Genomic DNA, 24712 nt, shown 5'->3' with positions numbered 1-24712 from the left:
CTATTAGAGATGTGTGCATTTCGATGTTCCTTGGGATACAGTGACGGTGTTGTTAGTGACTGTTTATGCTTTTCAGTTGGCAGCCAGCTGCATGGCTATATATATATATAAGAATGACACTTGAGATGTGTGTTTGACAGAGGTTTTTTTTACTGGACTCTGAGTTCTCCTGAGAAGGAACACGTATTTAACAACCTCCCAATACTTATTAAACATAAATATATACAAAACATTCAACTTATTCAGTGGTTGAACTTTCAATATAGGTCAAGTCAATATAATCAGTAGAAATTCTGCACTGTCTACATATTTTTACATCTGTAATAATTTAAGGTACATCTTTCATCACATTCAGAGATGCAAGCAGATCCCCTGGTTTAATTAGATGTGACCCGAGTTCAGTAGTCATTTATTTACACCGGTGTTCAAAACATTCAACATGTTGGGACATGAGATCACAGTTCACTATTGTGCCACCATGATTTTTTTTTCCCATTTTTCTTTTTTTTAATTTTCTGGACTACACAATTAATGTTCATTTTGAAAATCAATAAATTACATTAAATTCCAACAATTGTTGCAAGAAATAATGAAATAATGAAAAAAATCTTATTTTCCCTGGATGATTGAGCATGTATCAAGATATGAAAAACTATATATACTATATTTCAATATCTTACCTGCTCTCTTTAAAAAAAAATTAACAAACGGATAGAAGACATTCATTCAGATTTTGGTCCATACTGACGTGATAGCATCACACAGTTACTGCAGATTTGTCGCCTGCTTCTTTAAAGCAATACTGGAGACTAATAATATCACTCGCACAAGAACTATGTGTACTTTTTACTAACTTTGTCATATTTTGCTGGCAGTAGTTAAGTACTTTTATTTTAGTATAATGACGACTTGGTTGATTTGTTTTTATTTATTGATAATGTACTCGTTCTAGATGTTAGCACTCCCTCCACCACGGCGGGTGACAGCAGATAAACTTAGAAGCGTAATTCTTTAGGCTGAAATTAAAACCTGCATGCTTAAGCCACGTCTTTTCGCTGGATTCAGGTTTCGTGAAAAACGCAGGTGGTGTCCCCACCAGCCCTGGGTGCACCCCGGCATCACCCACCCTACACCTCCTCCCTCTTCACCGCCGGGCGGCTATGCAGGGGCAGTGACGTCAGCAGGCTGTCTCTCACTCCCTTCCTGCTGCATCACAACAGGCGTTAGTAGCTCGAGTAGCAGTAGTTGACCGGGGGGACGGGATATCCACCGCTGATTCATTGATAAATAAACTCTATTGACGCTGCAACACTCGACAACATCCTAACACGGGAACTGGTTGCAGTGCGATAATCCCGCTCCAGCTGTTGGGACATGGCCAGGCCGGAACAGGTTCTGCTCTTGGAGCCTCAGCACGAACTGAAATTCCGAGGTAAGAGGGGAGGGCCCGGCTGTGGCAGGGAGGAGGAGGAGTGGGGGGACCTGCCTCTGTCAGTGCTGTTTGGAAGGAGAGGGGGGCACTATTAGGGAACCCAAACCGAGCGGGGCTGCAGTGCACATTTTCACAATATAGCTTTCATATGAAAAAGCGAAGGCTGCCCTGAAAGGACGGCAGGTCAGCTGACAGCTAGCTGCAAAGCTAGCTGGATTAGCTCTCAGCGGCTAGGTTAGCCAGGCCCTGTCACACATTTGCCCTGCACCAAGTTCCTCTAAAGCGGATTACAGCTGCTAGACACGAAATGTTCACCCATTTGAAAATAGCAACTATAAAAAGATGACACAAGCATAACTGCTCTTTCAGTTCGCCACCTTTCATTGTCCATAAGCTGCAACATCCTTAGCATGTCTGGCTGGCTAACATTAGCTCCCCCTCTGATTGGCTGTCTCGCTCTGCTGGCCAGCCAGCTGTCATTTAATAACTTGACAGCTCACAGGACGGAAAAACTGGGCAACCTGTGCTACTTAATATGATTTCAACTGTGGGTCGTTCAAATTTCCTCAATCTTTATCGTTTGGACTTTTGAATCAATAATAGATGTCTTGGTGAGACTCGGCATTTGGCTGCAAAATGTCACATTGCTTTAGGCCCAGATAATGTTACATAAACACATATGGTACATTTGTACCTGCTTTGGAACAGATTCTGGAGTTCCTGCCATAGTTTGAAACATTGCATGTTTTACTTAAAACTAAGAAGCTGATAAATATAATATTTATACTTGTTTTAATGACACCCTGGTCTCCAAAATGCCCGAATAGTCAGTGTTATTTGGTTTATGAGGCTTAAAGAACAACAAATTACACTTATTTGTCTTAGCAAAACCAAAAAATACATAAATTAAATGCCAACCTTTATCATATTTATCACTGAGCTTCAATGTAGTTAAATGGCCTGCAATTTACACTGTAGCCACTGTTTAAATCTCCTCAAAACTATCAGTGCTTGAGCCAGCAATTTCTTGAAGATGGTAATGTAGGCTCCACTGCACACTTGTTAACTGCTTAAGCATTGATATACACTGAAAATGATGCACAGAGCATAACCAGAATAAGTCCCAATACTGTTTTGTCTTTACGTCTCTCATAAGATGCCGCACCTTTCACTGTGTCAGCTATGATAGGCTCCAACCTTCCCGCAATCCTAGTTAGATAAACTGTTTAGAATATAGGGTGAGAAAATAGACACCAAAGTGCATTAGTTGTTTACACATTCGCCTAATAAGTGAAAGATCCCTGGGGGTTGAGTCAGCAAGGGCATTTGGTGTAGAAACTGCCAAATCAAATACGCAGAGCTACTCTCTGTAACGACCCTTTGTGAGTAAGAGAGCAGCCGAATGTAGCTTTTTCGTCTTCTTCTTCTTCAGTGTATTATCATGCTTCCATCACAGCAACTTTATAAGAGCCAAATAAAGAAATTGTATTTAAATATTGATTTGTTGTCACTTTTACTAGTTTAGTCCAATCTGCTCAAGAAATTTCATGGAAAGACCCAAAATTAAGAATGTGTTAGTCCACCCCTCATTAGGTCTTTAAATTCCCCGGCCTGCTATTTGGCTCTCCAGTTCTCAGCCTCAGCTCCATTTCATCTTAATGACGACATGATTCAAAAAATATTTTTAAAAAGGGTACACAAATACATAGTGTAAGTAAGAAAAACTGATTCAGAAGCTTTTAGATTTTTGACTCAACGATGTTGGAAAGCTTCTTTGTAATGATTTAGGGTAATATGTAACTACAAGTTCATAGTTTTAAAACATCGGACCAAGGGGTTTAGCTATTCTTTAAAACCTCAGTCAGATCCATACCTCAGTTCTGCTTTATTGGAGATGAATAACAAAGAATAGCGAAACATATTTTTACCATAGAGCGTATCACCTGGTTGTGATTGGAACATGAACAAAAAGTGAAAAACACAATCATTCTTATCCTGCTTTAACCATTAACAACTTCATACGGTTGTCTTGCAGTATAGTTCAGTGATCTGTAGCACGGTGACTCCTAATTGCAGCTTCATTAATGGCTAAATCTAGATCATTGTCTTTGCTCATCCCATTGGAGTACTGAACTAATACCATGATAGTTCACATAGTGGCAAGATATGCCTAGCACCACACAGCTGAAGCTCTTCTGAACCTCTACTCCTAATGTTTCCCATTTCAGCTGTTGATTGGCTTTTGGGGGGGAAGATGTGGGTCATATTTGCTGTAAGAAAATTTTCTCATAGATTTCCTTTGAGGATTTTTTTGAGTTCTATGTCTCATCCTTATATAACCTCCCTCTTTCAGCTACAGATTCGTTTGGTTTACTTGTGACTATTTACACAACTGTGATTCTGTGTATATATAAGTGACCCAAAATAGACCATCTGCATCAAGGAAAGCATCATGTCACCCAGTGTAACAATGTGTCTTATTAATAGATTAAACTAGCAACTCACCATCAATTGGAAAGACTGTTGCTATGGTTACCTAGAGTTGAAGCATTGGGTGGATGTTTGGGGTGTTTGTTTGTTACATGACTTTAGTGGACACACATTGCTTTTGGTAAATTCCTTAGCTAGAAAACACAACCTGTAAGGAAATGTAAGAAAAATATAAGAAAAATAAAATCAAAGTAAAACTGAACAAATAAAGAATCTCGGTAAATAAAAAATCTAGCAGAATGAGTAAAATAAGAGTCCTAATAGGTATAAAAATAAATACAGGTATTGTGCTAAAATTTCCTAGAGAAATTGTTCCAATACCTGTCCAGTAAATGGTGTAGGTCCATGTGTAAATTAGTTTTTTACATAAATGTAAAAGTAAACTGAAGATTAATGCAAAATTAGTCCATGAACCATTTATATGTATCAAAATATTTCCTTCATTCAAACTGTAGTAAATGGATAAAGCTAAATCAATTAAGATAAGATAAGATAAGATGACCTTTATTAGTCCCACAGGTGGGAAAATCAGAAGGTCGGCAGTTCGTGTGCCGGTGCAATAAGTTTTTCCAGTATTTGGTTGATGGGTTCAGTCATCTTTAATTCAACTCTGTCTTTCATCAGTCTTCACTTAACCCTAGAGATCAGTTCTCTTTGGAGGCCAAGCCATCTGTTGCCGGACTCCTCAGATGATGTATCTTCATGGCTTTTTGTGATGATTGATAAGAATCTGAACCTGAATCCCACATTACTGTATAAAAGTGTCTAATAACTGTGTTGATCATAGCCAGACAGAAGAAACTGTGTCTTATTGTAAATGAAAATACCACAAATCACATGCCTAGATGTGTAGGCATGCAGTGTGAAAGCTCAGGAAATAAAGAGTGGGTTTGTTAGTAGCAATTTGTCTCTGGTTTTTACAATCTCTAGAGTAAATGCTCTTAAATTCTAGGCATTGGACTTTTTCATTTCTACCCATTTAAATTTTTGTCAGGGGTAAGGGTAGCAAACTTTACCAAACCACCCCTTGGTTTTTATCTCCTACTTATAAAATCCAACATTGCATGATGACAGCTTCAGATATCAGCTTCTCATAATAGTTTTTTTTTTTTTTTTTTTTTTTTTAAACGACCATTTGCAGCCTGTGTGAGTTGGACAGTGTCCTGAGAAACCTTCAGGAAGTAGTATATCAGGTGTACAGTAGTCAGTGGCGTGAGTCCCTTTCATTAAAAGCCTTTAGATCTTGAGCCAAGCTTGTGAAGCTCTGAATTTCCTCTCTGTTTTTGCTCAGCAGGGAGTGGAAGTGTCAGTTGCTCTCAATGTTTGCTGAGCTGAAACTTTACCTTGAATCTGGTGTATGTGCTAATTCTGAAATAGCTCCATGTTTTCATACAGGGAGTTAGTGTGCTTCTCTCAACTGCAAACTTTACCATTACCATAATGGCTACTGTAGGGAACTAATTTGTAGTTTCATCAGAAAGCTTTACTTGATAAAAAAGGCTTCGCGATTGGTCAGTGTGGTTTGTAATTGTAGATCAAAATCACAAGAGGGAAGACTGTTTTGGTACTTGGAAATTAGCTGGTCAGTAAATGCTGGTTTAAAAGTCTGCACTTTCAGATCGTTTATTGATATATTTTCATCCCTCTAACCATGATATGTATAATAGTAACTATATCTATGACAGCAAAGTGAGAGGAAGCATTGTCTGCAAATAAATGTGGATAGACAAGGTCATTTATGGACATTATTTGCTAATATGGTTTTCCATGATACTGTAACATTCCATTCCATTAATCTTGCTTTCCATAAGGCTGACTGTAAAGTGTGTGGTATTGGCAGCATATTTGCTAAGTTTGGGAAGTCATGCAGCCATTCATCATTGCCCCTCGCCTGACCATGAATTAGCACAGCTCTTACTCAAGCTACTAGGGAAAATACAGGCGTGAGTAACACTTCCAGTTAGGTTTTTGTCCCATCAATGAAAAAACGGGGATAAATAATTGCATATAAACCCTTGACTCCAAAGCTATACAAGAAATGATATTTGGTCAGTCGGCAACACCAGAAAGGACTCACAACCTGCAATATCTGCAATTAATATTCTTGTAATATCAAAGAGACTAGTGATTAAACAGTAAGGCTTTCTTCAGCTTCACTGAATAAATCATGTTACATTTATTCATTTTAAGACTCACTGTAGTCATGTGCTAGAGCTCTGGGATCCACCCATATTTCTGTCACCAACATCAAAGTCAAAAGAAAACCTTAACACTGAAGTAAATATTGATTTACTTTTCACGTTGGGATGAATTACAGTTTTAGATGCTGCTTCCTCTCATGGTGACTATAAAATGAGAAGGCAATAACTCTACTTATATTTCCTGCTCCTGGACTCCTAAATCAGTGCGTGCATGGTATATTTTAAACAGTGATTCAAATAATTCTGTTTCAGCAAACATTGATTGTTGTTTCAAGGCAATAACTGAGTCACTCGAGACATTCTTTGCATGAGCCAGAACAGAGAATTGGAAATTTCTCACTAAATGGAGATATGCATAAATGAACTTGATGTTTAAATGTGTGTATGTTTGAAATATAATTATTACAATAATCCTTGCAACCACTACATCACTGCTGATTGGTTAGAATAACATATAGTGTAGTGTTCAATCCAATATTTAGCTTCTCTTTTTTTAAAACATGTATCATATCTGACAGGACTGAGTAGTATTTAAACTGAATAATTAGTCTGAGGATAATTTGTTCTTAAATGTTTTGTGTGTTGGAACGATTTGATTTTCTCTAGTAACTGATCACTGGTGCACATCTGCTCTGAACATGCTGTGACACAAATCTACAATAACTATGTTACTATAAATTCATACAGCTTACTGGACTGAGAATATGCTTTGAGATATTGTTCAAGCTCTGCATGTTAACAACATAACACCCCCCACACCCCACACCCCCGAATAGAAAAGAAATATTGTCTGACTTAACAAGCTCACTATTTCACTGTTTTAGCAGAAGAAAACAATAACAGCAATATTCGATTAGCTGGAAAAGGGTGCAAAAAGTTGTCTTACAGACTGTTTTTAGGTAGCTGTTATCTAACCTGTTTAGCATGTACTTGTTTAGAAGCAACAGTCTTTAGGAGATTCACCTAAAAGTCTGTTAGGTTCTCAAAACCCTCTTAAAGTATTTTAGGGATTTCCTTGGGGGGATCCCCTCGTTGAGTCATAATTGGGATTTGGGGCGTTTAACTTGTACAGAAGTCAAATTACTGAGCTCTTTTTTTTTAAAATTGTATATTATGCATTTCCACTTTCACTTGTCTAAGTTTCAGTTTTCTTGCAGCATGTAAATACATTACTGGGGCTAATTGATTGATTGCTCACAGCTATATAAACTTGTTATTCCCCTGCTTTTCCACCCCTTCATTTCATATTACTCTGTCAATTTCGGACATCATTTATTGTCCAGAATTACCTTCACTTGTGTAATTTCATTAAAAAAAATACTGGAAGCTTCACAGAGCAGTTAAGATGGGGAGAAACTGTAACAGAAAAACATCTCTGGAGTTTTGGAAATACATGTGCAAGGAAGAAAGGAAAACAAGTTAATCATGACTTCATTTTACTTGAATAGCCTTGAATTTAGTGTTGTTAAGCAGAAAAGGGAAAGTGTGTAGGTCTGCAGTCCAAAGGAATATTTTAAAAATTTCTTCCATGCTTCTATTATAACGGTTATAGAGTAGTCCATTTCAGATTTGTTCACACTCTGTTTACTCAGTTTAGTTTAGCCTGATAAATTTAATGGACAGTTATTTACACATCTGTGCAATCTAATGTCACACAGATTTTGCATGGCTTTGTTAGGCTAACGATCCGACCTCTCCCTGTGCGTACCTCTGTTGGGTGATGCCTGGAAACTTCAGGGCTATAGTCCATGAGGAAAAGCAGCATTATTTTCTAATAGGTTAATGGCAGTCAACAAGGCAAATATTGTGCAATGTCGATCAAAGGAGGTTTCTCCATTATTGATAAATGTGCAGAGCTTAATGCAGCCACAGAGATGTGGCCTGCATCTCCAATGCTGGCTGTAATTAGTTAAATCCAAGCTGCATTAGCTGCTCTGTTTTAGATAATGCAGTAGTAGAAGATTTATATTTATGCATTATTTATATTGTATGCACAGTGTACCTTTCAGTTTTCTATTAATTGAATAATTGCTTTTCTTAACCACGAGGGCAGTGTAGATAACCGCTTTCAACATCAATCCAGAGAGTTATTGTTAAAGAAAAGCAGATGGCCTCGTTTGTATCCTTGACATATTTACAACAGTCCATTTCTCACCAGCATGTGTCACATAATGTTCTGGTTTTCACGACGAATAACTGTCTTGACTTGTTTATCTTGAGGACAACTTCCAGTCAAAAGTATTAAAAAGCTCCATTAGTTTAATTGGCATGAAAACTATTTTTATTCAGATTATGTCAGGTCAAATGAAAAAACGTTCACATTTCAGGCAGCCAATTTGTTACATCACATTAGACTTTGACAGACCACATTTGAATGTCTCGCACATAATCACAGCCATTTTCCTCTATTATTTACTTTGTTTGAAAAGGGTGCAGTCAGCTTGTTCTTGTTTGTATGTACAGTGTAAAGGTGCGTCTTGGAAAAATCTTTGGTAAATATTTATCAAAGAATAAATTGGTTTGTAAATTCATGGTACAAAGTAGTGCAACTTCTCAGTCAAGTGAAACTCCCACGCTTCCTTCTGCTTCGATGTGCCAGTTTAAGAAAATTACATTTAGATTATTGTTTCTCTGTTTCTCAGAAACAGCCACATTATAGTTTCTGTTATCATATGTTTTCCTCACACTGTTGCTTCTTCTGTGCAGTTGATGTATCTTTATCACTCGGCTCATTTGATTTCATTAATAAGTTGCTTTCTTACCGTGCAGCTCTCATACATTGTTTACTCTCTGGCAGTTTCAGCTCGTGTAAAATGGTGTTCATAAATCAGAACTTAATTTAATGTCTTTAAAAAAAAAAATCAAACTCTTTAATCTTTGATCAAAATTTTCTTGATCGTTTCTTTCTATTAAAATTAAGATCACATATGTAGAGAATGTTTTATAATAATAAAAAAAATCTGTACATATGTTGCCAAAGAGAATCTAAAGACAATGTCCTTATTTATCCAAAGACAGACTTGTCAGTCTTGTCAACACCAGTTTTTAAGTGTCCACTGTGTTTACTTTCCGCACAGGTCCATTCTCAGACGTGGTCACCACAAATCTCAAGCTCTCCAACCCTACAGACAGGAATGTGTGCTTTAAGGTGAAGACGACAGCGCCGCGTCGGTACTGTGTGCGGCCAAACAGTGGAATCATCGATGCAGGCACCTCAATCAATGTCTCAGGTAAGGATTCAGGGAAGTAGGACTGAGTTAAGTTTATTCACTCACTGCTGAAAATGGTTAGCCTGTGATAAAATGACATGCTGGATCATCTGTCTCACGTCTTTTAATGTATTGAACAGTCATTGCTGCCTGTGTGTGAGCTATACTGCTGGTCTCGATACATCTGGGAATAATTGGGATAATTATTCTTTCAACAGAGCACCTATTAAGTTGGGATGGATGATGATTATACTTTTTAAGAAGGATAGACTTTATACACAGTAACTTACAGAAATCATTGGTTGTCAAGTCAGTGTGAAGACAGTGTTATCCATATAATATATAAAGAGATTTGTTCTTGTTACATGAACTTAAAACTGCAACTGCGTGGTATTCCTCCCTCCGCCTTCCATTTTGAAGAAAGCAGGAACTGGCTAATGTTTCCATGCTGTTCACCCTCTGTCATTTACAGTCCCAGACTCATTTTACAGTGCACCCTATCTGGTGTCAACAACTGCAGACTGTGTCAGTGGTGCCTGCAGTCAGCAGTGACAAACCAACTGAGTCCGCTCTGTCTGTTCCCCTCATTTTTCAGCCTTGTTAGACTGAGAAGGGTCACAGGTTAGAGCCTCAAAATGAGTTTGGTTCTATGAGAATGTACTCACAGCGGCAGCTGTATAGGCATGGTCTGTGGTTACTTTAAGTCCTATGTCTTCAGGAAGTACTCAGGCTGTATCGAAGCAGGGTGTTTAACAGGATGGAATTGAGGTTTGGGCTGTATTGCAGGAAATGTAGCTTTAAAAAAAGTGATGAAAAAATTAGCTCACCTATTTTGGGTTAATTAGACTTTTTTTTCATTAGTATGTGGTTGTGTAGAGTACTAAATAATAGCTCTGTGGCTCTCCTGTTGGCTTGACATCTTTTATCACTGGAAGTGCCCATTAGCACAGTGCTGGTTTTGACCAGTGAGCTTTAATCTTCATTTCATTTTGGCACACAGAACACCACTTAATACATATGTTCTTTATTTATAGTTAAAAACAATGACTAAAGTAAATACTGCTCAGTAAACAATACATGCTAATTAAGACTAATTTACATGCCTTGTTGTGGCTTAATACTAAAGGCAAAAAATGAATTACTATCAACAGATCTCTCTGCTACTTTGTGCTGTACAATAATCAGCTGGTGGCGACTCACTGGCATAGGTGTTTAATCCAATGTACAATCCATCTACAGTACATTTAGAAGCATTTCCTTTCTGAAAATAAGAACACAAATATCATGCAAATTTTAAAATTTCCATGTATGCTATTTACAAGGTTAGTAGTTTGATTTATCTATTTGAAAGAAGAGACTCATTTTTTACTTTTTAACCTCCTGATTTATTTTGTAAGACTTTTGTTTTAACTGATTTTTTTTTTTTTTAACACATTACTGTGAATTTATGTATACGTTATTAGTGTTGGTTCAACCTAAAACACTGATTTAATTTCTTTAAATGAAACTCAGCATTGATTGAGACAGCTGAAATATTACAGAATAGTTCGAAATATAACTTCTGGAGTTTTGCAAGCAGTTGTTAGCTGTATGTTGACATTTTCAAAGGGGTTATGAATAAGCATAAGCCACAGTTCACAGTTTTCAGTCATTTAGAGGTGGTTGTATTACAGCCATGCACCAGCACAGGCAGTAATGAGCAATATGGCTGTTAAACTCTAGAAATTAAAACAATGAAAAACAATTAAACCTTAACTTTCAGATTTTATGCTTTGTAAACCTTGAGATTAGAACCGTCATGTTTTGTATAATAAAAAATATAAAGAAGAGTTTTGTTTATTTTAAAGGAAAGCTACATGTTAATGTGTTTTCTTCCTGGTCTTAAAAGCTCTCTGAAACACTGGACTGTTTAAGAAGTGGAAATAAACACTGCAAGTTGCTATACCAACATTACTAATAAGAATCAACTTTTCTGTATAGTGAATGCATGAAAAGTCTCTCCCAAAATAACTTGTCAGTATCTGCACTGAGGGACAAACTCAAACATTCCGTTCGTGTCACACTCCTATAGCCTCTATTTAAGAGGATTGCAGGTCATCTGTAACTTGTTTCAGTCCAGTTTGTCTCGTATTTCCAGGATGTGCACAATAGTTGCACAGCCATCCTTGTGTACCACTGCATACCTACAAACCCATGATTTGCCATTTGTTGGCTTAGCAGTGGACTCGCAGTGCTTTTTGAAGCTCAGCTCTGCTGTAACCGTATATGTTGAATGTAGCTACAACCACAGGAATGTTGCTGGTCTTGATTGGTGTTATGTAGCAGTATCCAGTGGAAAAATATCTGGCATAAATGTTTCAAAAATCCTCGAGTCCACAAATATTGAGCTTGTTGTGGGAATATGTCAGAAGTTCTCCTGACATGCTGGGGACAGAAAAGCAAAATACCTTCCCACAGTAAAACAAATAACAGTTTTGTTGTCGCTGCTGTCCGAATTGGTTTCATTAGATTGTCTTGTTCTCGTTTCCTCCGTGCCTGTGTTATGACAGGACATGAAACTGAGTCTCCAGTCCAAGTCCTCATTCATTCACTGTTCAGTAGTGACATATGGATTTGAGCATTTATGGCTGTGATCTTTTGTAATATTCACATTAGCTCATTACCTACCAAGAGTCTTGTAATTGAAGTTGGACTCTAAATAGAAGCTGATTCCATGAAATATGTGGTGGATTGAAGTGCTGCTGATGTTGGGATATTTCTCACTGTGATATAGACATGGTGGTGTAGTCGGTTACTTTTTCCTTTTGAATTATATTAAATAAGACAGACCCAAGAGATCACAAAGCACAATCAGGAGTAAGAGCCTGCTAACCTAAGAAGTCTGAATATGAATATATATATATATATGTATGTATGTATGTATGTATGTATGTATGTATGTATGTGTGTGTGTATGTATGTATGTGTGTGTGTGTGTGTGTGTGTGTGTGTGTGTGTGTATATATATGTATATATGTGTGTATATATATATCTATATATATATATATATATATATATATCTATATATATATTTTTCTTATGTGAGTTTCATCTTATATGCTGGTAAATTTTCCCTCTTGCTTCTTCCTCCACAACTCGCCTAACTTCATTCTCTTCCTCACTCCCACGCTCGCACACCATATTGTCTCAGTAGGTTTGGTGATCTTTGACAAGGTCTTTGTGTTGACTAATACTGAACAAAGTGGCCAGGGAGTGCCCTGTGACGTGTCAGGCTTCTCTTAATGAGATTATAAAAGGTTGCTGTTATAGGTAGAGGGTGTAGTAATGAGCTTTTATGATCATATATCTTGTTTCATATCATATTGTTTTAATAATGTTGTTGGATTCACCTCATTTATTGTTATAATTTCTTGATCATTGCTCTTAAACTTGGATATAATCCTCTATTTTTCTGGCCCACCTTCTGTTTCTTAATCTTTGTTTTATTGCCAGACAGCTCTTTTTTTTTTTCTAACTGCTGTATGCTGCAGATAATCCACTTTTTAAGGGGCCAGAGAAGTCTAGTATATTACACTTACTGAAACTTACTGGCTTTTCTGCTTTTTTTGAATAGCATATTTGTAGACTAAGACCAACAAATACATTTTACAGCAGATGAACGAGTAAATCCCACTATAGTTGATCTCCAGGGCCTGCTTTACAGGAGCCAGTAGTTGCTTGTAAATCTGGTGTGAGCTGGTTTTCTCAGAGGACACAATTAATTAGTGACAGGAGAATTTTTTTTAACCACCTCCTTTCACCTCTCTAATGGTTACATTCATCATCAACAAACAGGCTGGCGATTACCATTCTGTTTGACCGTGTTGATTACAATTAGCCTCTTTGAGTTTTGTAAATTATTGCCCAGTGTGAAGAATACTAAATCATGCCATTAGCAGAAGTAGCTCTTGGTGTAAAGGTGTAATCAAAGGGGGTAGATCAAAGATGATTTAAATCACTTTTTCTCCTACTGAGGCTGTGCTTTTTTTCCATCTCAAGCTTTGACTCCAGATTATTTAATGTTATTCAGCATTGCTTAAAGAACTTGCAAGCTTTCCTGACTCTATTTTCTTGTATTGTCCCCTTGGACCTAAGGTAGATGGCTGTGCAAATTGAGTCTGACTGAAACAGGACGTTCTCAATCTGTTCATGCCGTCTGTTTCTGATTTGCAATATTGAGCTACACTGATTGCTGTAATGGTGCACTACATCACTGAGGTTTTTCACTCTAGGGAGACTGGGGATGTGCCACATCTGAACACTGCCCTGATAGCTAGGCTGTTTGTTTCTAGGAAAAACCAAAGAATCATGCTGGCATTGTACTGATTTAAAAACATCTTTCAATTATATTGTGATTTAAAACCTGTAGTCAAAGGAGGAAAACATTTTCCATCAATAGCCATTTTCATCCTCTCTGCAATTCAGTCCCCTATACTAACATAAGAAAGGGATTGCTGTATATCATTGTTACAGCTCCTCTCAGTGACTGGAATAACATCAAATAAGCCACGAGTGGCTGTGAGGACTGATGTGGTGATGGGCTAAAGGAGTATTCCAGCTCCACACCTGCTTTCTGTTAGACTGATATGTAATGTTAAAGAAGAAAAAGACAGAGTTGGATGCTGTTAGAAAAATTACCCCCGAGGGTTTTTGTAGATCTGTCAGTGTTTCGCCGTCATGGTAACATGAAGAAATCCTCTTTAGCCCCCCACCCCCCACCCCTTTTTTTTTCTTCATCATGGGCAAACTCAGACACTCTTTGCTCAGTCTGACAAATACATGAGATGCACGAGTATATAAAAACTCAACGTTTTCTCTCTAAGCTGGGGAGTGAACATTAGTTTTGACAGAAAAAGTAACAAAGTTGGGAACCAAGATTTTCTTTATTTATTTTATTGCCATGTTTCACTCACAAATCATAATCTCTTCCTACCTGTCTGTGGAAGTTTCTGCACGTGATTCAAACAAGAGATGTGTTTTCCCAGCTCCCTTGGGGATGGGAAGTGGCAGTGAGGTTCGAAAAATAGGGAAATAAAACTGAGGTCTTCGCAACAAAATGAAACGATGGTAATCTTTTTGGGGATTTCCTGGGGTCTGGGCTGGAGCTTTGGTAACTTATCCAAATTTTTCCTTCTATAAATAATAATTCCTTCTTTACTGTTGTAAATTTTTTCCTTTCTTTGCTTTCACATGCGTGTTAATTGCAAGCAGTTTTTCAAACAGCATTTTCTTCTTTTTCCTTTTTATTTATTTAGTTTTATTGATAATAGAGAGGCTTATAATTACAAGACAGTACAATTTAAAGAAAATATTCAGAAACAAATTTTTGGAAGCAGACTAAATGTTTTTACTTTCTGTGCTGACATTAACTTTCTGTTTGTGTTTCAGTTATGCTGCAGCCTTTTGACTATGACCCCAATGAGAAGAGCAAACACAAGTTTATGGTTCAGTCAATGCTAGCACCTCCTGACATGACTGACATGGAGGGAGTGGTGAGTGTGTCTCATTGTTCATAGCTTTTAGCGTGTGATTATTTGTACGTGCATGCTTTAAAACAGAAATACTTTGTACATAGATGCATCACAGTTATGTATATAGGCATGTGATAGGATTGACCTCTTCCAAATATACCTGTTAAAATAAATGAGTCCTAAATACAACATATGACACATTACACCATATCATTATTTAACTAAAACTAAACCAAAATGCAGAAGCGGTGTGTGAAAAACTAAGTACACACTTACTACTTTCATATGAATTTAGAGGGTAAGTAGCAGCCAGCTGTTTGCTAGTCAAATGCACTTGATTAACTGACTGTTATCAAGTGTAACCACATCTATAAAAGCAGGAGTTTTGGCAGTTTGCTGGTCAGCACAATGCTCGGGAGGAACAACCTGCACAAAACGTCATTTGGTGATAACCAAAGCATATCAGCACAAACACCCCATATCAACCTTCAGTCAGGGTGGTGCAAGGGTTATAATTTGGACTTGTATTGTAACCACAGGACCTGTGTACTTTGCAGTCATTGAGTTAACCATGAACCTCTCTGTATACCAAAGTATTCCAGAGTCAAATGTGCGTCTGACAGCTCGGACAATGATCCCAAGCACAGCAGTAAATCCATGAAAGAATGACTGGATCATTGCAAAACCTTGATTCTTTTCTTTTTCAGCCAAAGTCCAGATCTCAGACTGAGTGAAATGTTGTGGCAGGACCTTAAATGCCTGCAAACCTCAATGAACTGAAGCAATGTTGGAATAAAAAATGGGCCAACATTCCTCTACAACTATCTGAGAGACTGATGGTGTCAATGAATGCTGAAGGTTATTGCTGCCAAAGGTGGATCAACATCATGGGGTGTAATTAGTTTTTCACACACTGGTTCTACATTTGAGCTTGGTTTGTGTTAAATAGTGTAATGTGATGCTTGTGCCTGTGTTGAGTTTGTATTATAATTCTAAATAATTCTAAAACTTAGTAACATTTTTGTTTTTTATTATGTCCTAAAACCTTAGAAGGTGTACTTTTTTTCACATGACTGTGTGTACATTAAATTTTACTGTGAAGGAAGAGGCTGTTAATCTACGCCTTTCCCACACTTAATGCAAGCCTGTGCTGCAGTGCTGGCACGCAGCAACAAAACACATTTAGCACAGTTTAGTCATAACATCATGTGTGGTCTGAGAGACATCTTTGTGATGACTGGCCCACATTTAAACACCTACATACTTGGGTAGTTATTGCATTAATATGACAACAGGCATCTTGAGAATTTGTTTTAATGTAGTGACACACATGAAGATGCATAGAATCAACAAGAGGGACGGTTACAATAGACATGCTGTATTAAATCAGAGCTTGAACTCTGGTTGGGTTTTGTGGGTTTTTGTGCAAGGTTGTGACTGTAACACAAGTTAGATGTGAAAGCAGATTTCTAAGGTGGGGGTTGTAAGAAGAGCACAAGTCCTGTTGGTGACATGCTTCTGTCAGTTGTTTGTTTGAAAGAATATGTGGAGTCGGTGAACAATGGACAGACTACTCTCATAATGGTCCAGTTGTTGGTGAAAACATTAAATATGTAAGATGACCCTAAGCATACTTGATATTTAAAACCAGACTGAGTCAGTATTGGATAAAGCAGTACTCAGAGATGCTTTGCCACCCTGGAAATTCCACGCACTTTATCTAATCCCAAGAGAAGTGTAACTCCATTTGGTATGATATTTAAACTTGGGAAACCTGGGATTATATGCTTGCTTGGAAATCTTTGTAAACATTTGGATTTTGCTATTTATTTCGAAGTTTTACCCGTCTGAGAATCTTTAAAGCACTAACATATTATAAAAGATAACTCAAACAATGCAAAGACTTGGAAAACAAAACATGCGTATGTGGTTATTGTCTAAAATGGACCATCCATTTTAGCAAGGGCACATTGGCAAAGCTGCAAAGTGTGTTACTGTAACACACATGACAGCACTCTCTTCTGTCTAAATTAAATTATTATTCAATTTACTCTGAATAGTAATTGCATAATTATTCAGGCTAAATTCCTGGTTTTAATAAAACATGAAAAGAAAGCTGCGCTAGAATTAATGAAACACCGACAGAATACATAAAATAATTAAATAGAAATTACTTCATCTGAGTGCTCTTAAAGATTGAAGAGCCAATTAATAAATACAGTGCTATATTCCAAGGACACATGCAGTTTATGACCCTTATCTTTAAAAACCCAAATTAATTCACAAGGACATTTTGTGTTAATGTCCCTTATTTGTGTATTTCTTTCTTTCTTTTTTTTTTTCATCTTTTTTGCAACTCTGTCTTGAACCAAAGAGAGATTTAAACAAATTATTAATAAATCAAGAATCAAGAATTATTTATTTGGCTGTTTATCTACAAAAAAAAAAAATGTCTTTATGGAGATGCAGAATTTTTTTTTTTTTCCAAAAAGAGTGGAAATATTATACGGCAATCTCTCCTATTAAAACACACACACACAAAGCCTATACATCTTGTTTTCTTTTCATCTAGCAGCTAGCTGACTTTATTTTACTCTGTTGCTCTTTCTCTGTTTTTATTCACACCATTTTAAAAAATATACTTGTTTATTAGTGAGGGACATCAATGCATGTTGTCCATATCTTTTTCTTTCTGCCTTTCTAGTGGAAGGAGGCTAAACCAGAGGAGCTGATGGACTCCAAGCTGAGGTGTGTTTTTGAGATGCCGACGGAGAACGAAAAAACGGTATGCACACAGACCTATCCCTTTTTCTTACCATGCATGTGCTTTTGTCACCTGCAGATGTGATATTAGAAAGAGTTATGTGCTTTTCGTTATTCTCTAAGTGACTGTAATTTGCCCAAGCAAGAGTCCACTGTTTAATTTCAGTTGCAAGTATGTCAATCACTATCTGAAGTCGCTAGCCAGCTTTTTTTCCTACTGTGCAGTTTTTTTTGTTTGTTATTTTTGTTTTGGGTTTTTTGTTAATGTGTCCCAATGAGAAGCAGCATTATTTATTAGGTGGTGTTTCTTGTTGTTTTCCAGTTCCCCATCTTGCTATTGCTCTGCTGTATCTGCCTTCTCTATCCTGTCTCTATCAGTCTTCCTCTCTTTTCTTCTTTTTGCTCTCTTTTACCACCCCAGGTTTGTTCTTTTTATCGGGCCGCTTATGTTTGAACATTTTTGTAGCGTTTCCCTCCTCATCATCTTCTCCATCTTGTCCCACTTTCCTCTACATCTCTCTTCCTGCCTCAGCTGCACTCACAGCCATCAACAGCCCTTCAGAGACTCTCACATGTGGTTTATTGTTGTTGTGATTCCTCTCAGACCTCATATTCTGCTCAGCTGCAGAGACATTATTTCGTCATAATATGAGCTGAGTGTATTCGCTCAATGAACACCAGGAGAGAAAAGGGACCTGTGGTAGTTGTTTTCAATTCATTATGAGCTGAGCAATACATACACATGTCTCCCAGTTGGCTCTGTACACCGCAGAGTCCGTTATGTAGAGATAATGCTGATAGAAACCAGCTTGATCCATTTACAAAAGGCACCCTGTGTGAACTCTCAGACACGGAGAGGAGGTTTTGTGTGTGTGTGTGTGTGTGTGTGTGTGTGTGTGTGTGTGTGTGTGTGTGTGTGTATATAGAGCAAGTCCCAAAATGTAAACACAAAGTTGTACCTGTGTGCCAGCAAAGACATCATACAGAGTCACCATGGAGATATTTTAGCATCAACAGTCAACTTACTGCATTACAACTTTTGTGTCTATAACCCACTTACAGCATGATATGGAGTCCAACAAGATGATGTCGTCCAGCTCGCTGAAGTCAGAGTCCTCGCTGCCTGTGAAGTCAATGAGCTCCACTCTTGATGACGGGGAAGTAAAGAAGATCATGGAGGAGTGCAAGAGGCTGCAGATGGAGGCTCAGAGGCTACGGGAAGAAAACAAACAGATCAAAGTGAGTAAAATGACTCAAGACTGTAGACTTCAAAGACACAGGTCTTTATACAGATATTAGGGGCCGCAAAGGCTTTACTGAAGGGAATCAGTTGGTAGTAAGTCCAGTTTGTCATTTCAAGCCCAACACTTTCCAGCGTGTTAGAGTGTTAGAGTACAAAATGTTACATGGTTTTATATTTTGCTGCCAAGGAGCCAAACAATATTTATTATAGTGGTCTTGAGCGAGTTATCCAGGCTTTCTGGTATTTCAAAGTTTTTGTTTGGACATTGGCTGCCTTTTCCAGTCCTTGTACCTCACCATTTTGATCCCAAACACACTGCACAAGTTTCAGTATTTCCAATTTTCCTAGCAAAATATGAATGGTGAATAATGGAGAGTGGCTCAAGACTTTTGCACGGCTCACAAAAATATAATTTTAGCCGTAGCCTGGGACATCCACTAATCACAGGGTTGGTTTAATCCCCCTGCTCCATATGTGCCACATGCCCCCTAGATTTATGGACTGAATAATTTCCCACGGAGTTAACAAATGTAAACGTGTAACTACAAATTGTTTTTTTAAAAATAATTTCCTAAGTCTTGTAAAACAAAGAGGGACAAACGGGTCCAGCTTCACATAAAGACTCTTGGGCACTAGGGCTGTGCGATATGACCAAAATCTCATATCCCGATATTAAGACCTCTATCGTCCGATAACGATATAAATCACAAAAATGTAACATTTTCTGTAAATTCTGTGAATGTCGGGCAGCTCGACTTGCGTGAAGTGTTTCCAGCTGGGCGTCGCGTACCTGGAGTCGAGTGTTTTAACTGATGCATGAAACGATACATTTTTAGACATAGGTTGTAACAGCCGCCATTTTCTTTGTGAGTATTTATTACACAGCGTGCAACAGGATCTTGAGCTTGAGCTTTATTGTGAAAGGTTTATATGGAAAATAAACAAGCGGACACGAGGTGGTTTTACCGTCGTTGTTGCTAATGACAACACATAAAAACAAGCGCTTGTCCGTCTGTAGTGTGGTTATATTAAATTTAAGAGAAAGAGAGAACTTTAGGAAATTAATATAGCCACTACAGTGACCATCAAAATAATGAAAAATTATTGCCGTAAACAGTTTATTTTGCGACACCACGAAACAAACGATAGCGTAAAGTGAAACGATAGACGTTTTTATATCGTCATCCGATATATATCATTATATCGAACAGCCCTATTGGGCACTGTCAACTTGCAGAATATATTTATTTGTAGTTTTGGTATTAGAGCTTAATCGGGCCAATGAAAATATTTTGCTTTGAGGCTTGACTCAAAAGCAGAAAGTGATATTCTGCTGATTAAACAAAGAAAAACCTTCATCTCAGTCATCAAAATTAGCAGATGACATCACTGAACATCATGAATCACCTCTGTGTTGATTATTTTTTTGTACTGATTGATAGCTGATTGATGTTTACAATCAAGATAAGCTAATTAAGTAGAAGTGTTTAGTCACACAAAGCAGTGTCCTCCACCCAGGCCAGTAATTCACAATTAGGGTTTGCATGGAGTACAGCTGCTGATATCTTTAATCGGTAGCAGACCTCAGGGTTTAAAGCTTGAAAGCTCGCAATTTTGCGAATCAATGAGTATGCCATCAATCACTAGCATCATTGGTTTGAAATTAGTTTTTTTAAAAGTTCGGTTCGAAATGAATCTCACACACACACACACACACGCACGCACACGCGCCTGCGCTACAGACGTCCAAGAGTGAGTTGTCCTCCCTTCAAACACCACCGCCTCCTCCCCTTTAAGTTCTTGCCAGAGGCAGAACGACTGTTGGCTGCTCCTGCGGCTGAGATTAAACTAACAGAGAGCCCCCCCCCACCCGCTGCTGGGAAATGAAGTGTGTTAAACCCTGGCGCCTTGTGCGTTCCTCTGGGGGTTTGGGTCAGATGAGCATTTAAGCAGATCCGATTTCTCTGAGCTAATAAATAAATACTTTTATCTTATTAACTGATTGACAAACAGACCATTTCTTAACCCTTTGTTGTCCTTTCTTATTTCTCTTGTTTCCACATTCCTTTTTCTTTATGTCCCTCATCATCACTGCTTCCCTATCATTCCCTTTCCACACACATCCTTTCATCATTTTATATTTATTCCTTTCACTCCCCTTACCCCCCCCCCCCCCTTCCTGTGTCCCCAATTCAGGAGGATGATGGTCTGCGGATGAGAAAGAGTAACGTCATGTCATCTCAGCAGGCCTCAGTCGCGATGAAGAAAGAGGAAGGGATGAGCGCCCGTACGGTGGCCCTCATCGTGCTCTTCTTTGTGATGGGCATCATTGTGGGGAAGTTGGTCTTGTAGAGCACAGCGCAGTTCGGTCGGCCGCAGCATGGGGATGATAACAAACACTGGATTTGGAATTTTGGATTATAAGACGCCATACGTGCTGGGTAGGGGGTGGTACTAGTTTTGATTCAGTCTCATTTATGTAAAATAATTCAAAAGGTAATGTATGAGGAAAAAAATGAAAAAACCCAACTTGTCATGTTATGAACAAACCTACTGTTACAGGTCTTGCCTCTACGTAATCATCATATAGTCATTCTGGCTCTCTTCCCAAAGTTTCACATAATAGAGTTGACTGGTTCTGTGGGTGGGGGAATGATGGAAACATGATTTAACGCTTGTGATTCAGACCAGTGGATTTTCTAACACCGGCAAGGTAGTGTTGGTGCGATTGAGTCAGTTCGCAGTCGTGCGAATGTCATTCTAGTGTATTGATGTTTCTTTTTCTAAGCGACGGAGGCCAGAGCCAATGTATATGAATACAAAATCACCCCACTGTACAGTATATCCAGGTGTTCCTTCCAGCGAAACCCCCTTTAAGGAAGGGATTTACCAGAGAGATGATCCACACAGTTGGGGGTTTTACACACACACAGGGCTATCTCCTCCAATCAGAGGCTTTGTAAAATCAGCTCGTCTTTGATTGTATGACAACTTTGAGCAGTGTATGAAACACTATGCCGTAGGTGTTTTCTTCCCTCATGACCTTTTTTTCTTTTCACTCTACCTTATTTCCCTCACTTGTCACTCACTGCTCACTGCATCCTCCGACTGTCAGAGGGGGGTATGTTTGATTGCATGCGTTCACACGGAGTGTTGCATCTGGACTTTTGAATCTAAATTAACTGCTTTTTATAATGGTGGTAATATAATGTTATTTGGCTGTAGGTTTGCACAACTACATTTCTGATTTTTCTCTTTTGTGTTTTGTTGCATTTTTATGATTTTATTTTGAGTAATTTTGTTTTGTCGTTAGGTTTGATGCATTTAAGAATATTGCAGCTACCTGAAATGAGGATTAGATCAGTCGTGTAAATCCAGATGAAAGCCTTGCCTTGTGACCTGTTGGGGTGCAAGTTATTCTCAGGCCAAGTTGGAGGTGTATTATGTACAGACGCACATACACAAACACAAAGCATGCGTGCACATAATGAAAAACCACAAAACTAAAAGACGGTGCATGAAGGAGGAGTGGTTTTATGTCACTGACAACAGCAAACCACGTCAAGGTCTTCTTGCAATGTCCAAACACATTAAGCTTTGTCCTTTCCACCTCTTTTCATTCTCTCATATTTTTCTTTAACCATACATTTGTTTATTTGGGGCAAATGTATGTCAGAGATCAGCCGAGTGTTTTAAGCTGCCTAAACCTGCTTCCCCAGTTGATGAGCTTTTCTTTGCTTACTCACGCTCTGCAGGCCTCTGTTCAGTTTTTTTGGGGTGTTTGTTGAGCATTTTTCTGTCACTTAAAATGTTAAATTCTCACTGCATTTGAAGTTGTGTTCATTTTAATGCACTAAAGGTTACGAGTGTTTCTCCTTTGAACTTCCTGCCTCACACAATGTTTTCTTTGTTTGTTGTTTTTCCATGAAGCGAAAGGTGGGAAAGTATACAGTCAGCTATAGCCTGGAGGGGACCACATGATGACAATGTACTGTTTCCACAACCTTCAGAAATAACAATAATAATAATAATAATGATAATAAAAAAAGAAACAAAAAGCATTCTCAAATTGTTTCAGCTCCAAATTTGCATATTAACACGGGAGAGCGTTTGTTATTCTGCTCTGCATTATTTTAAGAAAAAAAAAACAGCTGGTCATATTTTGTATCCCACTTTCAGTAAACTGTTGAACAGATGCAGGAGTCCACTCCCCTTTGCTGAAAGATATCTACGGTTAATTTAGCTGGCGGGTAAGCGATTAAAACAAACACATGTATGTTTCGACTGTATCTCTGTGAAGTCGGTGGGTTGAGGATGACTTGCTGCTTAAAGGGAGGGCAAAGCGAACCTAAAACTAGTCTCATCTTGGGTTATCAGACCTGGGTCATACAGTGCTTGCAGAAAATTGTTCTTGTTTAGTGAATCCTGGCTGGAGTATCAGAACCTTTTTGCACAAGAAAAATACCCTAAAACATCGGAATAATCCATTTATGTGACTGAAAATGTAACTTTACCACTGCCCCTGGTGCAGTAAACTCCATCAATTTGCTACTTCAAGGCGGATTATACAAACAAAAATGATTATGTGTGAACACTAATCAATCCAGGCCTGGTCGTAAACCACATGACACTGATCTGTCCTGGAACCTGACCATCACCGTGATCAATGTAAGCAGTTAAGAAACTGTTTTGTATGTATATAAATAAATAAGTCTATCTGAGAAAAAGATTGATATTCCTAGTCAAGTAGTCTCTCTGGTGTATAAAATTAACCCAACCTGGTTGGACTATGTAGCATCTTAATAAATTAAATGAATAAAGCCCCTAAATCACTGTGTGGCGTTATTTCCTGTTACGTGTGAAAGGCTACAGTGTGACCATCATTATACACATGTAGCATTTTAAAAATATTTATTCTTTTAAAGTTTCTTTAAAATCAGGGATGGGATTGTGGTAACATTTTAGGGTGGGAAAATATGTTTGAAATAAAGATATTTGGTCTGGAGATGACAAATTAATCTACTGCTCCTTACAAAACTGGGACGAGTCGACTACTAACAGACAATGCTTAAAAAAAACATTTTGATAGAGACTTTTTTTTCTTCTTTTGTAATTGTCTGACATTCTCAAATCTTGTCACAACCTGGTTGTTAAACATTACCAACAGTGCAACCTAAATATTAAATAGACTGATGGTTGTAGAGCAGTTTGCTCTAAATAAGCACTCAAAGCACTTTTTACTACAAGACTGATTCACCCAGTCTCTCACAGACAGCAATTTAATCCAGCGGTGGGCTATAAATTTTCCCAAAGGGCCACATGAAAACTGCTTACAAAGGGGTAAAATTAATATTGAGCAGAACTGAGCTCAGCTTATTGTTATAGCCCTCCATAACAGTCCCAGTTTCTCATGTGGCCCCTTGGAAAAATTAATTGCTCACCCCTGTTCTATACCTAAGCACCTTAAATCAGGAGCAAAATATCAGGTTCAGTATCGAGGACACTTCGCCATGCAAACTGGAGGAGCTGGGGATCCAACAGCCCGCTGCGCCTTGAGCATCAACACTATAGGCCGAAATTACTTACGAACTAAAGTAGCCTTAGGAAAAGATAAGAATGAGCCTATGTAGGTCTTGTAATCTAATTTCCCCTTAATTATTAAAGCATTTATATGATTAAAAAAGGCTCTGTTATCCCATGTTATCTTAACCAGCACTGATTAATACTATTTGAGGGAAAAACAAGGTGATGAAGAATGAAAAGGGATTTTAAATGGTAGAATTATGACAAGCACTTCCCAGTGAGATTTACTGAGAAAGGTTTTGGTACTTACTGACTCTCTTATCCTCGGAGTCCACATCTTT

At 38.0% G+C, this 24712-nt stretch overlaps 1 protein-coding gene across 1 annotated transcript; it reads left to right on the top strand.

Annotated features, from left to right (window-relative positions):
* The first annotated feature begins 1192 nt into the window (after nt 1–1192).
* Nucleotides 1193–23683, top strand: LOC116319424 (vesicle-associated membrane protein-associated protein B/C). Its single transcript, XM_031738749.2, has 6 exons — nt 1193–1432; nt 9201–9353; nt 14760–14863; nt 17547–17627; nt 18668–18844; nt 21045–23683. Exons 1-6 carry the CDS (start codon nt 1375–1377, stop codon nt 21198–21200), a joined length of 729 nt encoding a protein of 242 aa, XP_031594609.1. The 5' UTR covers nt 1193–1374; the 3' UTR covers nt 21201–23683.
* Nucleotides 23684–24712: the final 1029 nt, after the last annotated feature.

The sequence above is a fragment of the Oreochromis aureus genome, linkage group 5 (genome assembly GCF_013358895.1).
Source record: "Oreochromis aureus strain Israel breed Guangdong linkage group 5, ZZ_aureus, whole genome shotgun sequence".
Taxonomy (NCBI): domain Eukaryota; kingdom Metazoa; phylum Chordata; class Actinopteri; order Cichliformes; family Cichlidae; genus Oreochromis; species Oreochromis aureus.
The sequence above is the reverse complement of the archived record's forward strand: the minus strand, read 5'-3'. Positions and strand labels throughout refer to the sequence as shown.